The sequence below is a fragment of the Ammodytes marinus genome (genome assembly GCF_949987685.1).
Source record: "Ammodytes marinus genome assembly, chromosome: 2".
In the NCBI taxonomy this organism is placed as follows: domain Eukaryota; kingdom Metazoa; phylum Chordata; class Actinopteri; order Uranoscopiformes; family Ammodytidae; genus Ammodytes; species Ammodytes marinus.
Window position 1 is genome coordinate 7,304,857 of NC_137231.1, and position 18,033 is coordinate 7,322,889.

The window sequence follows — 18,033 nt, forward strand, 5'->3', positions numbered from 1 at the left end:
ATGCTGGTGGGTCATTTTATCATTACAATTGATAACAGCTTTATGGACCTAATTTGGGAGCAAAGTATTTTTTTTTTAAAGATTATTCTTTTGGCATTTCAAGCTTTATTTGTACAGAGTTGAAATGGGGAGACAGCGAGAGAGGTGGGATGACATGCAATAAAGATCAAACATCAAAGGATTGGATTCAAACCCCGACCACTGCAATGAGGCCTGAGCCAATATGGTACGCGGCTTATCCACTATGCCACTGGAGTATTTCTTCATAGACCTGAAAAGTAAGTACATGATCTGAATACCTCTTCTACCACTGACAAAGAGTTGTGAACCAAGATACGTACTTCAGCAAGTGTCACAAATGAGTAACGGAACTAATATATCTTGTTTAGTGTTGTTTGTTATACAGTATGTATGGATTTTAGTTTATCTCTGCCACATAAATCACTTTGTAACTTGACTTTGAGAAGGGCTTTATGTGTATAACATAAAACAGGACAGCCCAACACAACATACACATGTACAACATTTATTACGAAAAGATGATTCTTCCTGTGATAAAAACAATGATGATCAGGAACCCATGCAAATGTTACCAAGTCGTGATTTAAACGTGACGTAAATCACACACGTCACGGGGTTGGGGTTGCCACGCAGTAGAGTCATGCGCATTAGGTCCACGCACCAGCCCCGGAAGAGCATGGGAAACCATGCTCTTCCGGGTTGAGGTACCACGTTGCTTCATAGCGCTCTCCCGGGTTGCGGTACCACGTTGCTCCATGGCGTTTAAAGTAAGAATTTGCTGTTTTAAATCTTTAGAGAAAATTAACAAATGTGTGAAAAATTAATAATATTGAATCGAAACAATTTTGTCTGCAGCCGGTGAAGGTCCTGTTTGTAATTGGATATGAGTGGTGATTTGGATAAACGCCGATAGTGACAAAGCTAAACATTAGCATTATGTTGACTGTGAGGAAACGGTAGATTTCAGCCATGTGAGTCCACGGAATCTTTCGCCTCCGTGAGAATGGTGACTGATTTCCTCACTGCAATCGGGTGTGTGTGCACTGGCTGGCTGTTTCTGTTTTAACCTGTAATTTTTAATTTTTATTTATTTTTATTCTTTTTAAACTTTTTAATTATTTTATGTTTTATTTATATTCATGTTTCTCATTCGCTTTTTTTATGTATTTTTATTTTTTTTAATGTGTGCTCTATTCTTGATGTGTTTTTGTTTTTGCATATGTGAAGCACCTTGAATGGCCTTGTGTCCGAAATGTGCTTTATAAATAAACTTGCCTTGCCTTGCCTTGCACTGCACTGATTGGCTGATTGAACCCAGGTGTGAAGAGATTATATATGCCCTGAGACCCCAGTGCTCTGTGCTGCTCATTATCTCACCTTAAGAGGTAGTGAGAGGTTGTCTCTGAGTGCTCCCTGTGTTTCTAAGTCTTCCGTTTTGTGTGTGTGTCTGTTCAGCTGCTTGGCAGCGGTGGTTTTGTTCTTGTTTTCGTTTTCTATATTAAAAGGTAGCCTGTGTGGCCCTGCACAACTTTGTGCTTTTTGTTTTCTGCCCCCTCCCAGTGTCGCGTTGCGATTTAGTGGTTATCCCTCCGGGGATAACTTTTAGAAACCCCTTGGTCCGCACCTGTGTCCCTAACCCCCCCCCCCCCCCGAACCCTTACAGTTGACATGTTCTCTCTTTTGCACTTTTTCTCTGTCAGTAATATGACATATGAAATACCTTATTTCACAATGTATTTTTATGATAAAGTCTTATAAAAGTGGTAGTAATGTGACATTCTTGTTTTATAGTTTCCTTTGAATCAAGAGACTCCTATGGATGTGGACAGCGCCAGCAGGTGAATATAACCTATTCAAGTCAGGACATGTTATTTTCTTCTGAATAGTGGTTTGGAAAAGTTGTCTTCCCAGTGTCACAACATGCACAGTAATGATTTAGTGCAGTGATTCTCAACTGGTGGGTCCATTTTGAGTGGGTCAGGGATTCATGTGTGGGCACCTACCTTTTTTTTGCTCTGCTTTTATTTTACATACTCCCAGTATACAGTGCTCATGCAGAAGACTGCAATCGACCCATACTTTGAGACTCTTGTCAGGAGCAGAAAGCATCCCCAGTTATCCCATTAGTTCCCACAAACTCAACGCTGTTATATCAGCCTCATGGTGAGAACTGAGCAGAAGTGCTGGCTCATCACAGAATTATATTCAGTAGAATATGTGTATCCCTTGATAGGTTCATCTCTGCTGCAGTTAAAGTAAGAATATTGAAAGTTGATGAGCATCACCACTTTAACTTCTTTAAAAGCATATACATCTGTAATTCAAGTTAAATCTGCTTTTGTATTCATTTAATTAAAACATTACAACGTCTACATTTAATTTCAATATTTCATACAGTTAATTTATATTCTTGAAACTTGATAAGCATAAACAGTTGACTTTTTGAAAAAGCATTTGTGCCTGTAGATTCAAGATAAGTCTGCCTTTTTATTTCATATTCCATACTGTTAAGGTTAGATTGTTGAAACATTAGCAGCAGCTTAGCGTCTTTGAAAGCATTATGTTCTGTGTAACAGGATTGAAACCTTGCAGGGGTTGTTGCCCCCTGTAAACGTACTACCTAATTTAAGTCTTATTTTGTTAGTTGGGTTTTCAGTCCTATTGAACTTTTTGTTTTGGTTTATTTCATGTTTCATGTTCATGTGGCATTGTGTATTATTTATGTGCATTTTGATGGCAAATTCATTTCTGAGACAATGGTTTAGTGTAACTTCATATAGACATAAATAAGATTTTGGTATTTTTTTCCAAAATTAACAATTAAATTTAATTGGGTATTATCTAATACACAATTTTTTTTTCCTTCTATATTTTCTGAAATGATTGTGGTATGTAAACAGTTTAACCTCTTAAACTCTAGGGTCCCCTATTTAGGGGACTTTGTGACCACTCTCGCAGCAAAAGGCATACAACACTTCCATAACAATGTAGAAATAGTCATACTGCACATCAGATTAAACATGAGAAACTCAGCTACAAGCACATATAAGTAATTTTTACACACACCAGACACAACTCAAACACCAAGCATATTAATGATCAAATATCAAAATCCGAATAGCGTCAGAAAGTCAACCCTCTCTCCACATTTCCATTGCTACCGCTCCGATACTTCATTGTATACACACAAATATCATCTCCAATGAAAGCCAAGACCACGACGAGTTCAACAGTACCACTGTCATGTCCCTACGATAAAAACTCAGTGAATTAGCGGCCAAAGAATACAAAGGTAAACAATCACTTACTTACAGCGACCAACATAAATTCACTCTTACCTTTTCGATATTTTGATGAAAAGTTGTAATTGAGAGCAAAAAACTCCTGTTATAGTAATTCCAACATGTCCCCTTTCGTTTCCAACCATTTCCAAGTGAATCTGACTTATTTTTTACTTTCAAGGAGTCTCCTTGGTTCAGCATGCATCAGACATGGATTCCCGCGGGTACCATTTTGCTTTCTTACTGCTAGCCAATCATGTGTCTGGCACACATTTCGATACCTCCCCTAAAATCTATTGGCTCTTACGGTTAAAACAAGGTGTCAATCATCCAAAACAACCAATCACTGGCTGAGTTATTCGTCTGCGTAAGCTTCATAGGCTAAATGCAGCAGCAGCCATCTTTACGCATAGTGCGCAGAGCGCACGGTGTGAGACGGATACTGAGGAGTTTTGAGATAGTTTGTCGTTGTTTTTTGGTCATTTATTATCAAAAATGGCAGAACATCGCCGAACCAAGTGCAGTATGGATAAGTTGATCGAAATGATAACTGCTGACAATGCTGAAGCTGGACGAACTTTCTGCACGGGACTCCAGCTCAGACGACAGAGATCTCGGCACAAAAAGGTAGAAAGGTGTGTGTGTGTGTGTGTGTGTGTGTGTGTGTGTGTGTGTGTGTGTGAGTGTGTGTGTGAGTGTGAGAGAGACAGGCAGGGAGGGAGGGAGGGAGGGAGGGAGTGTGTTTTTTATGTTATGTTTACTTCCAAGATTATTATTATCACATGTCTATTGCTTTTGTGAATGCATGTATTGTGTGTGTTTTACTTCCAAGATTGTTATTATCACACATCTATTGTGATAGCTTTTGTGAATATATTGTGAATGTATTACACTTTAAAAATAAGGCCACTAAATAATATTTGTTTCCTTCCACAATTGGTGTTGCAGTGATGATGAGCAGCTTCATCTTCCCAGACAGAGCCATTGCCTTCTCAGATGCAGCTAGGAAGTTGGTGTTTGCTGAAGGCTCAGCAGCTACTCCACCGCTTGCATTACCCCCACACATGCCCATCTACTATGACTCGCAAATTTGCAAGCATTGCAAGTGGTGCCTCAATACTGGGATCCCGAGGGTGAAGACATCCATGTATTGCAGGAAATGTCAGGTACCACTGTCTCACTGCAAAAAGAACTGTTTCCAGCTCTGGCACGACAACAAGTAGAGAGGAAAAGGAGACTCAGGAGACTCTGTTTTTAGTTTGGACTTATTGTTGATATATTGTTTTTATTTGGACTTCACAGTCAGTGTAAATAGTTTTGTGTGATTTATTTTTTTACAGTTTGTTTATAATTGTTGATAAATAAATATGTTTCATTTTGATGCAAACTTCAGTTGCTTTTTATGGTTCTTTGAAAATTGTAGGTTGGTTATGAAAAAAAAATCAAAAAAATCAAAAACTCTTGAAAATGTATGTGATGATCACAGATTATGACATAAAAGTGAAAAATATAGTTCAGTACATCAAAAACTTCAAATGGCACAGCTAGTGCAAAAGTGTGCCAAAATGTGCCAAATGACCATTTTGGAGAGTCCGCCTGACTAGTCTGTACTAAAACCTCTGTAATTCTGCTCTGCTTCACTTTATGAGGATCAAACTTTGCAGGGATAATGGTAACACCTTGTGCTATGCTTAGATGTAGAGTTTTAGCCCCATCAGCATCATTTCAAAGAGATATTCATTGAAAAAGTGTGATTTTCTTTAGGCGGAAATGAAATCAGTCATTTATGCTTGTGTGCAAACTTAATTGACTCTGAGCCAGTGACATAAATACTGATACTTACACATCTGAACACATTTCACAAGTGTTCCCTTCATAATGACACCACAATTATTCAAATAGACCTTGTAGATGCAGAGATATACTCTATTCATTTTGGGTATGTCATTTTCGAGCAGAAACCTAAAAAATAGGCTAGAGCTTAAGAGGTTAATATGAGTTTTATTTAGGGTTTTGTGCATACTGTTCTGAGAACTAAGTGACAAAGATGCAGATCAGATACAGATATGTGATATGTTTCTTGATTTTTTTTACCTCACTGTTAACTAATGATATCAATTATTGGGAAATATAGTTACTGTGTAATAACCAACTTTCGAGTTACTACTATGTACTGACAAATACGGTCACCTTGTTCTTATTTTTCACATTGATTATTTGAATGAACATACCCATACTACTGATATACTGAACTCCATCAAAACAAACATACCCAAAGACTTATAAATGAGAAAGGGTCTCTAACAGTCTTTGCTCTTTTTCAGTTTGTGTCTTCTTCTTGGTCATGTTCAGCATGTTTTCATTATTCATTCCCCTAACAGCTCCACTACAGATGATGAAGCCATGGATGGGGTGGAGGAACAAGGCAACCCTCAAACTCCACAAGGTATTGTTAAACAGGAAATGTAAAAATATAAATTGAACTTCTACTGATCAAGTTCAAATATTTGTGAAGACCATTAAGTTGCAAAACAATCCAAAGTTAAAGTGATGAACCAATTTTGTTGCTGAGTGTGATAAATTCTTGAACAGTGTCAAACTATGACTAAAGTGACAGCAGGAGGAGATCACATGTCAGTAGTGTCAGGGGGACAGGCGAGCAAGGTGCAGGTTGTCTGTTGACTTGAGAGTTCATGTGGTCTGTGGGGTGATGCCTAGAGGACATATGGCACAGTAGATCAATTGGAAGCCAATGTCACAAATGAGAATATGGAACAATGAGCAGGAAACATTTTTTATAACTCAACAGTTCGTCTCCTAGCTGGTATGAATATCACCTATTATACTGTTAATAAAAACTTGAATCCAACTCATATTGTGAGTCAATGACTAAGGTAGAAATTATGCCATTTCAAGAAGACAAACTTTGTCTTTCAGTCCCTTTGTGTGGTTTAGGAAAGAAATGTGCCAATGTGGCAAATGTGAATATGGATCAATAAGCAGGAAAAATTGGCCAGATTTGACAAATAGTTGACTATAGGCAAGATTCGACCAATCAGATTCAACAATGTACATTCTTTTCATGGAGGACAGCCACCCCTTTTTTACCTGATGATTGGTTTACACACATTAGATTAGGGGGATGCAGAAAGATTAGTAAATTACTCAATAATAATTGATCAATGATTTGTTAATGAGCATTTCATGATTCACTCAAAGCTTTATATATGACACACAAAATAATTGTGATATGTTTACATAAAACGTATTAATCATCTACAAATATGTATTTGTAAATGATTGGTCCATCATTATCTAATGACGTGCACATGACTTATAAATGACTTATGAGTCACTTATAAATGAACATTATTATAAAGTGTTACCAAATGAACATACCTATACTAATATACTGAACTCCTTTAAAACAAACATACTTAAAGACTTATCTAAATCAGAAACAGAAAAATGAGAGTGGGTCTCCAACAGTCTTTGCTCTTTTTCGGTTTGTGTCATCTGACAATTTTTTTTTGTCAAGTTCAGCCTGTTTTCATCATTTATTCCCCCAACAGGAAGAGAAGGAGGAGGAACAAGGCAACCCTCAAACTCCACAAGGTAAAGCACTTCTTCTATCTCAGACTGCTGACTAAGGAGGAAGAATATTTACCAAGCTCTCTCTTCCCCCAAATGAAATGCCTCAAAGATTTCCTAAATAGTTATCTTTGTGAAGACCATTAAGTTGCAAAACAATCCAAAGTTAAAGTCTGAGTGTGATCAATTCTTGAACAGTGTCAAAATATGAATAAAAGTGATAGCAGGAGGAGATCAAATGTCAGGAGTGTCAGGGGGACAGACGAGCAAGGTGCAGGTTGTCTGTTGACTTGAGAGTTCATGTGGTCTGTGGGGTGATGCCTAGAGGACATATGGCACAGTAGATCAATTGGAAGCCAATGTCACAAATGAGAATATGGAACAATGAGCAGGAAACATTTTTTATAACTCAACAGTTCGTCTCCTAGCTGGTATGAATATCGCCTATTAAACTGTTAATAAAAACTTGAATCCAACTCATATTGTGAGTCAATGACTAAGGTAGACATGCCATTTCAAGAAGACAAACTTTGTCTTTCAGTCCCTTTGTGTGGTTTAGGAAAGAAATGTGCCAATGTGGCAAATGTGAATATGGATCAATAAGCAGGAAAAATTGGCCAGATTTGAGAAATAGTTCACTATAGGCAAGATTCGACCAATCAGATTCAACAATGTACATTCTTGATGGAGGACAGCCACCCCTTTTTTACCTGATGATTGGTTTACACTTATTAGATTATGGGGAAGCAGAAAGATTAGTAAATTACTCAATAATAATTGATCAATGATTTGTTAATGAGCATTTCATGATTCACTCAAAGCTTTATATATGACACACAAAATAATTGTGATATGTTTACATAAAACGTATTAATCATCTACAAATATGTATTTGTAAATGATTGGTCCATCATTATCTAATGACGTGCACATGACTTATAAATGACTTATGAGTCACTTATAAATGAACATTATTATAAAGTGTTACCAAATGAACATACCTATACTAATATACTGAACTCCTTTAAAACAAACATACTTAAAGACTTATCTAAATCAGAAACAGAAAAATGAGAGTGGGTCTCCAACAGTCTTTGCTCTTTTTCAGTTTGTGTCATCTGACAATTTTTTTTTTGTCAAGTTCAGCCTGTTTTCATCATTTATTCCCCCAACAGCTCCACCACAAATGACCCATGGAGGGGGAGGAAGAGGAGGAGGAGGAGAAGGAGGAGGAGGAACAAGGCGACCCTCAAACTCCACAAGGTAAAGCACTTCTTCTATCTCAGACTGCTGACTAAGGAGGAAGATGACCATTGCTCTCTTTCCTCAAATGAAATGCCTCAAAGACCAATGTAATAGTTAAAACTTATTCCCCCAACAGCTCCACCACAAATGACCCATGGAGGGGGAGGAAGAGGAGGAGGAGGAGAAGGAGGAGGAGGAGGAACAAGGCGACCCTCAAACTCCACAAGGTAAAGCACTTCTTCTATCTCAGACTGCTGACTAAGGAGGAAGATGACCATTGCTCTCTTTCCTCAAATGAAATGCCTCAAAGACCAATGTAATAGTTAAAACTTATTCCCCCAACAGCTCCACCACAAATGACCCATGGAGGGGGAGGAAGAGGAGGAGGAGGAGAAGGAGGAGGAGGAGGAACAAGGCGACCCTCAAACTCCACAAGGTAAAGCACTTCTTCTATCTCAGACTGCTGACTAAGGAGGAAGATGACCATTACCAAGCTCTCTCTTTCCTCAAATGAAATGCCTCAAAGACCAATGTAATAGTTAAAACTTTAATCCGTTATTATTTCATCTTCGATCAAAGCGAGAATAGTAGACTATTCAGGGTCAACCCTTATGTGAAGCATCATTTATTCCCCCAACAGGAGGAGGAGGAGGAGAAGGAGGAGGAACAAGGCAACCCTCAAACTCCACAAGGTAAAGCACTTCTTCTATCTCAGACTGCTGACTAATGTTGATAAATATGACCATCACTAAGCTCTCTCTTCCCCCAAATGAAATGCCTCAAAGATTTCCTAAATAGTTATCTTTGTGAAGACCATTAAGTTGCAAAACAATCCAAAGTTAAAGTCTGAGTGTGATCAATTCTTGAACAGTGTCAAAATATGAATAAAAGTGATAGCAGGAGGAGATCAAATGTCAGGAGTGTCAGGGGGACAGACGAGCAAGGTGCAGGTTGTCTGTTGACTTCAGAATTCATGTGATCTTTGGAGGGATATGACTTATAAATGAACATTATTATAAAGTGTTACCGAATGAACATTCCCATACTGAAATACTGAACTCCATCAAAAGACAGGGTCTCCAACAGTCTTTACTCTTTTTCAGTTTGTGTCATCTGACAAGTTCAGGGAGGTATTTTAATTATTCATAACATTCTTTGTTCTCCATGCAGCAATCAAGCCCCCTACGGCTCCGTTGCGGATTAAAACATCACAAAGGTTGATTCTCAGGAGGAAGGCAAACCTCAAACTCCACAAGGTAATACTTTCTCATGCTGCTGACTAATGTTGATGAATATGAGCATCACTAAGCTCTCTCTTCCCCCAAATGAAATGCCTCAAAGATCAACTAAACAGTTTAAGTCTGTATTTTATGCTAAGATAAATGAAACTTAGAAAAAAGTTTAGCCATGTTTCCCGCTTTTAACTCAGCTGACTATGGGTGTTTCTGTCTTTCAGCCTAAACCATAATAACCATGAGTCAGGACCTCCATCAACCTCCAGGGACTACAGATGAAAATTAGCTTATAGCTAACTACTGCTAATGAGCTGTGCATTGTCCCTGCTAAATAAACAAATAAATAGATAAACCTCTCATCCTGTTGCTTTCATCATTTTGCTGCCCTTCTCCTCCAGTACCCTCTTTAGATGACATCACTTGGGGGTCTATTTTGATTCTCTTTTATAATTTTGTTTTAATGACCATTACATTTCGATAAAGAAGGGTTCCCTTTCATGACCTGTGAATCATTTAACTCTCTGTTTTCTGGCTGCTAATTCAGTTAGACATGCATTTATAGAGAAATCAAGGCTTCAAGCTAAATCCTGCTGAGTGGTCCTGACCCCTGTGCCCTGTAAACCATTTGCCACACAACCACACTTGACATCCCAGTGCTCCAAATACAACCCTCCGTCCATCCATCCATCCATCCATCCGCTTATCAGGGTTCGGGTCGCAGAAGCATCACCTCCAGGGCCTGCAGTATCACCTCAGTACTTCTATAGCTCATTCGTTGAGTGCCAGTCCGGTTATATAAGCTTTTGCTGTATTCCACACACACTGCATTACCTCTAGAGAGGTATGTCCAGGGGAAGCACTTTCCATAACATTGAAATTACTAACAACGTCTCGAAGTGCCTCTCCGCCTGCGGCCTTGAGCTGACTGAGTTTATGTCATTTCAGAATCAAGTATTCTGGTAAAAAAAACATGATGTGCCCATAACAGTCAGGTATGTATTTGATTCTAAAATAACATCAAGTGTACAAGTGTAATAATATAGAGCGCAAAATAACATGGTCCCAGCAAGCAGAGAACCGTTTTGTGATGTTGTTAAGTTTACCTCTAGACCTGCTCCCCTTGACTACCAGTGTTTGAGCTAAGCTAACCTGAATGAGCGACCTTTGACCACCTTTTTTATATCACAAATGCACACACGGTTACAGAAACGGTTTATGTCGCCTTTTCTTGAGCAGGAGAGTGAGGCAAAAAACTAAACATTTTTAACTATTCCTTTAAAATAATGGAATGCTGCGGCTGCTTATTCCTCAAGCAGAGCAGTGTTGACTGCACAGGTAGACAATCATGAACATCTAAAAGTCAATGCAGCTCTAGTGAAGTGACTCCCTCCAGTGACTTCATTAAGAATGACAGCCTGTATGTGTAAGGTATTATTTTAGCAGGTAGAGCTCACAACTCTAAATAGGTCAGACCATGTGTGTGTACTAACTGCACACATCATGGTAAATGCATTTATTTTACTACCTGTTTACTAGCTGTTTTTTCAACATACTGTATATACTGATGTGCATACGTGTCTGCAAACTACAACATTTACAACATTACAACACTACCAGTTTACATTAAACTTGCAGTAAACATTTTCTTTACTTGAGTATAAGATTTTAATAATGTCCATGCCACTTTATCCAAAGTATACTATATACTTAAACCTTCTACTCCAGAGAGCTGGTAACTGTTTCATATTAATTTTGACCTTCAGGGGGCAGATTACAGTAGAGTCGAACAAACACTTAAACATAGAGTTTGATGGAAGCCACTTTTATTATAGCTGAATACACATCCTACAGCAAGTATACTGTTCATGTATATGGATATGAAAGCACGGACCTGTCATAATACTTATAGATCTCTCTTCATACACCGTGGATTACTAGTTATACAGAATCACAATACTATAACCAATGACAACATTATGGTCAACACAGGTATAAAAAAAAACAGGGGAAACTGAATCTACTGGAGAAAAGTACAGAAAAACACTGTTGAGATAATGCACAAGAGACAATCCACCTATAATACTGTATGTATTTATATATGTTTCCTTCAAACGCTTGAGCTACAGCTAAATATACCATCAGATTGGCTTTAATTACCTTGGCATTTCCAAGGTCAGACACAGTATGGCATGGTTGCTACTGTATGGAAAGCACATAATAACTAGCATGCTCCAACCAAACAAAAGAAGAAAGAGCTTTTGTACTGGTAGGGGGGGAGAGGATACAATAGAAATGAATTCACTATAATGTGTTAAAAATCCACAAGTTTTCCATTTATAGCAACCCCTGAGCCTCATCCCGCATTATACATATTCAAAATCTCTTTCAATAAATGTTCATCCACACCAAAAAATTCTAATTTAACACACGGTGATGTGCCTAAAAAATTATGAGATTATTAATAATGGGTTGACAGCATTGGTCTTGTTATACAATATGCAGAGTATATGTAATGTGGCATGCAGGCGGAGGAGAAGTGTGTGTGGTGGTACTAGGGTGTGAGGGCTGAAGAGGAGGGAGCACTATAGATGGAGATTCTCAACTGGTCTGCTCTTCCTTCTCCAAGTCTGTGGGGACTTTGAGAAGGCGAGAGAGGGGGCCAAGATGTCAGTTGATTCTGAAAGAAACAAGGTGAATGATCACTTTTTAGTATAATGACTATTTTATATACTATCTTTGATAATGACCCGAGGGAAGTATTGTTGACAATAATCTCCAAATACTTTAAAGCAGGCCACATAATTCAACAACAGGGTTTTTTTCTTTGTTCATTTTAGATCAATCTAGCATTCTAATTTATCCAGGTGTATTTCCATTTATAAGAATTCAAAAAGTGCATTTCAGATTGCTACAACGTATCCTAATTCATGGCTTTGGTCAGTCTCTCTTTCTGTTAATAAAGCATGAAAAAAAATCTTTGAAAATCAATGAATATCTCCTCACAATCCGCCACCTGTCCATACTGTCCAATCCAGTGTTAATGCACAGCCTAGTAAACTGGCGTGTAGACAAAGGGTTTGTAAGCAAAGGGGGCCCACTGCAACTAGCAACATGCCCGTTAACAGAGCCTAGGCTGTGTATAAACACCGGATATTTCACAGTTAATTCAAAATTAATAAGGTAGAATTTGAGTTATGATGATGAGTTCATGTAACACACAAAAAAATAAAATTTAGTTTTTGGCGAGAAACTTGAATAATACAGTCTGGTTGAAAAACTTGATTTCCCAGAAATATAAAATAGATAGTAAAGATGGCAATTATGTCCTGTTTAACATCCTATCTTGAGCTCTGATCATCTCATGTACAGTATAAGCCATATGAAAGCAAAAATACAAGTTTCTCTTTCAGCAAAATAATAGAAAAGTATCAATAGTGGTATTGACAGAGACTCGGATTGCTAAGGAGTCTTGATAATGGTGTAATGGTATACAATACAGTATCAATACAAAGGAACAATCCCCATCCCTAATCATGACTGGTGTATTTACTTCCAGCGGTCTTTTCACTCTGCAGGTGGTTCCTCTGGGCCGTCCTCTGGTGGGGCATTGGGGTCCAGGAAGTCAGGATGCTGCAGTTCTTTCAGGTATTTCAGGGGGGTGAGAATGTGGGTGGAGCCTATGGAAGACAACAAATAAACACGAGAGCTAATGACTCAATACTGGATGAAAAAATGTGTTTATTACACTAGACAGGTAATGACATAAAAATAATGTATTCACAGGGGTCCTATTGAAAATATATAAAAATACTATGCCAAATAATACTGAGTGCTATGGTATGACTACAGGCTTAATGGAATCTGAACTGCTGATGATTTTGCACATCTTTAATTTCCTCTCCTCCTTTCCCGTATCACTGCATCCATTCATTCCCCCAGAGTCACTCACAACAATATAAAAGCTCTCACAGAGATTAATGTCATTTTTACAGAAGTCAAGCTCTGCTAAATCAGCTGCACAGGGAACATTACTATACTATTTCCATACAGACACATAAGCAAGATCCGAACACAGCTTCCATTTATACCAGATATTATCCAGTCATGCTGAATCAACCAACCTTCTATATTAAATATTTCATCAATACTAGATCACAGTCCTGTTGAAGTAGGCCGTTCAACTTGAAGCAGGGATGAGCCTTTTAATAGGTTTAGATATTACTACTTCACTAATGATGTATTTTAACTGTATTCCAAGTTTGTCCGATAATGTATTAATGTTTCAGAATCATACTCTGACAAAGCATTGAGGTCACATATTATGCAATGTTTTATTTTTCCCAGAAACCATGTTCATGGTCTAGTGTTAAACGCCATTGCTGAATCCCCTTTTTTCAGGCTGTCAAAAACGTCTAGTTTTAGAGCCTGTCTCTTTAAGCCCCGCCTTCCAAAAAGCCCAGTCTGCTTTGATTGGCCCTGAATCTAACTGCCAGTTAGATTCAGGGGTATATTGGGTCGTGATTATCAAAGGTGGAGGATAGTGCTAGGTTAGACTGGTATTGAGGGGGCGTGGCTTCTCCCCTTATGACATCAAAAGGGAGATTCATCTGACTGGGTTTTTGGAAAGGTGGAGGTAGAGTGGTTGGTTGTTTATCTTACTTTGGGAGTCTCTAATCACACTGGTGGTGACCCATATTAAAATTGAAAAAAACAATGAAAACGTGCATTTTCCATCATAGGTGGCCTTAAAGCTGGGGTATATGATTTCTGATTGGTCAAAGTTAACATGAGCTGTACACTTTGACCAATCAGAGCGAGGCTCCAATTCTCTGTTCTTAATGGCTGTTGGGACTGTCCATTCACTTTGGCACGACTTTGTTGGTGTAGAGCATTTCAGGGAGGGACCATAGGGGAGGGACCAAAGAGAACAAGTGGAGCGGTTGAGGTATTTGAATTCGAATCTCTATCCCAACTGCCATTGTCTCCCCAAATCCTCCACCCCAGCTTTAACAGGAGAGTTCTGTTTATTGAATGTCTAAACCTAGTTTAAGAAGACACAGCAGCATTTGGCCCCGTATAACTTCATTCTGCAGTGTATCACTGTATAGTGTTATAGTGTATAGTTTTCCTGAAAATGATCAAATATAATGGGAAACTCCAATCATTTAATATTACACTTTAGTTATAGATGTGGTAAAGACAGGTTGACTCACCGATCAGGGCCTCCCACTTGCCGTTGGCCTGTGTGACCTCGTACACACAGCGCATCTCGCTGTATGTCATCCCTCCGATGATAAAGACAATAACCCGGGGCCCGGTCTTTATCTCTGTGGGGCCCCTGTTCTTGTGCCAGTTACCATAGCGTGCACTTCAAGATGTAAAACAAGGAAATATTTAGGCCTTTACTGCACAAACATTTAAATCTAGTGATTTGTTTTGAGTGCTCGTAGACTTTAAAGGACTAGTTCAACATTTAACTTTTTTGGCTTGTTGCCTTACTCTCCAGCTCAAGAAAAGGTGACAGAAACACTGGTAGTCAAGGGGAGCAGGTAAAAAGATACACATTACACATCACTAAACGCTCCTGTGTGCTCGTCGGGATTTGCTCGTTTACAACGTTATGTGGCGTTTCTGTCAACTTTTCTTGACTGAGGCAAAAAGCTAAAAATGTACAGTTTTTCTCAGTCGCTTTGGTGCTTTTCTCACATCACTATTAACATTTGCACAGCAGTTAGTGCATTTCTCAAAACAATTAGTGCAAACTGCAAAACCTAGTGGATAACCTGCAAAAGTACGTCACTTGCCCAAAATGGATAGTCTATTCCTCAAAAGCAAGTATTCATGTCAATGAAACTGCCAGTGTCATCAAAATGAGAAGTCTTGACACCATCGTTTATGAACAAGATAGTCAAATGGCTTTGTCATGTTTTCATTATGACAGTTTATTCTCTCAGTGTTTTCCAATGCAAAAAAAAGGTCAGAACTCGGTGACACTACCTGAAAATGCTCAAGACAGCACTATACACTACTTTTACAGCCATTTGAAAACTACAGTAAAGTTACACATTGCTGTAGTTAGGGGAGTAAGTGAGTACAAGACACTGAATATACGTATGTTTCACATTTTTACTGTATATGCTCTTTGCAATTCTACAGCATTGTGCAAAAGAAAAATACACTTCAGTCACTTATTTAGAACAAACATAAAAAAAACACCCTTTTGGTAGAGCTGTGCACAAATGTGAACAATATAACAGGACATATTGTAACTGAACATATATAGGTAAATCATTCTGGCACATCCAGACGTTCCTGTTTGTCTGGCCACGTATTTTCATCTACATCACAACGGATATTATCCCTTGCAATGCAGCGAGGAAAGTACAACTAATGCTTCACACACCTCCTCATGAGTGAAAGCTGAAGTCCACCTGAGAGCAATTGTTCAATTTAGGAGACATTTCCAGGAAAAAATTATAAAGAAAGGTATAAAATTTGCTTGACAGAATTTGATATCTAGTTCAACAATTTTGTATGTAATGACTCAAGCAATGAAATGAAGACTATTAGTTTTATTGGGAACGACTATTCAGCATCCATAAGTATAGTTCATTTTGACTGACATGACATAAGCAAATGACAATGTCATAAAACAGCAGAGAATTGTATGAAAGCAACTGATACATGTCCAAAAGCATTTGCAATTTGTTCAGAGGAAGGAGAAATTGCTACTATGATGTGCTCAAATGACCAAATGTTGCGGAGGTTGAACTAATAGTTGTGAGAATTTTCATTCTGATCTGAGAAAAGCACCAAAGCAACTGAGAAAAACTGTAAATTGTTGAACTATTCCTTTTAAGTCAATATTGTTACTCTTATTCAAATATAAATGAGACTTTCCAAAACAAGCCAATCCACTTAATTCTATGTGTTTGTTGAGAGTACACACCTTGATGATGGAGCGCTGACTTTGCTGGCAGAGCTCTGAGATCGCTGAGAAATGTATGGGTACTGCTTAGGGTCAAGTTTGTCCTCGATGGCATCCTGTAGGAACACACAGGTTACTGTAATTTTACCCATCGCTAGATAGATAGATAGATAGATAGATAGATAGATAGATAGATAGATAGATAGATAGATAGATAGATGGATAGATAGATAGATAGATAGATAGATAGATAGATAGATAGATAGATAAATAGAAAGATAGACAGACAGACAGACAGACAGACAGACAGACAGACAGACAGACAGACAGACAGACAGACAGACAGACTAGATAACTACACAATTTTGTTTTATGATTATTTTATGATTTTGCTACTTTAACGATACAATGTCCCAACATTTCCACTTGCATTCATCCCCCTTATGGACTGGGTGTAGTCCTAATGCAAAGTGCCTTGTGATAGAAGAGGACAAAGTACCTCCATCAGGTCCTTGACCAGAGGAGTCCACCTGGAGAGCTGGTAGGTGTGTTCACTGACTCTCTCCTTGCGATCGGGCTTCTTGGTTTTCTTCACGGCGGTGCCCTGTGAATAAAACAACATCCATCACTCAAGTGCTTTAGAAATATGATTTTCCTTTTTCAAAAGAGCGGATATTGTGCTTCTAAGTGGATGTAACAAGGCAGTTGGACCTGTTTTAGATAGAAAATAAATGCTTGTTATAACAGGCACACCACAGGTTAGTCTTTTTAAAAAGGCAGTTTCAAATGTCATCTGCAATCAGTTTTAGATACAAATTGTTTCCCTTTACCAGTACCCAGGGGTGGACTGGCCATCTGGCATACCGGGCATCGTCCCGGTGGGCCGGCAGGCATTTTGGGCCGGGCTGGGTCCATTTATAAAAAAAAAAAAAAAAAAAAAAAAAATTAAAATCTTTTTTTTTTTTTTTTTTTTTTTTTTATGGACCCTCGGCTGTGTGACTCGGCCCGGCCCGGCCAAGTCACACAGCCGAGGGCCGAGGGCCCTTCCCTCTCGGGAGTGCCATGGACATATAATTGTGCGTGCAGGCTGTCAACTTCACCTGAAAGTTAAATAAAACTTTGTCCTGACCCTGGCCATTACTCATTATGATTGGTTCTAGGCTGGGCCTGGCCCAATCACACACACAGCAGAGGGCCGCCCATTCAGAGGCTGCTTTAAATTGTATTATCATGCATTCAACTTCTACTCCGTAATTATGAGCATCTGACGATGGTCAGTTACGTTCAGGGCCATCGGACTGCGGACAGGCTTGGGGGGCCCAAGGCAGAGGGGGGCTGCACCCAAAAAAAAAAATATATATATATATATATATATTTTTTTTACTGGCTCAATATAGGCCCCTGATCTTTGAAGGCCCAGAAAAACGTTATTTAGGGAAAAAAAAGATTTCATGGGCCTTTCATTCGTCAGTACATTTATGTTATTTTTTAAATAACATTGTTCGGGGCTACGAAGATCAGGGGCCTATATTGGGCCATTAAAAAATACAAACAAAGGAAAAAAATTCCCGAAGCTGACTGGATTTTTTAAACATGTACATTTCTTCTTTCTGCTTTTTGGTCATCTGTGTCTATACATTATTCCAGCAAATAATAGCCTACTAAATAGCTTACATAGGAAACAGTTGATTTATCCTTAGTTTTCTCTTCAAAGTGCACCAGATTGATGAAT

General features: G+C 38.5%; 1 protein-coding gene across 1 annotated transcript in view; it reads right to left on the bottom strand.

Annotated features, from left to right (window-relative positions):
• Window positions 1-12,937: 12,937 nt before the first annotated feature.
• The window catches only part of stxbp1b (syntaxin binding protein 1b), a gene marked incomplete at both ends in the record, with an annotated part of 32,314 nt that continues 27,218 nt past the window's right edge, over window positions 12,938-18,033 (bottom strand). The window contains 4 exons of the mRNA XM_080042165.1: window positions 12,938-13,050; window positions 14,587-14,741; window positions 16,323-16,417; window positions 16,801-16,905. Coding sequence (XP_079898291.1) covers window positions 12,938-13,050; window positions 14,587-14,741; window positions 16,323-16,417; window positions 16,801-16,905 — 468 coding nt within the window. The remainder of the gene's footprint in view (window positions 13,051-14,586; window positions 14,742-16,322; window positions 16,418-16,800; window positions 16,906-18,033) is intronic.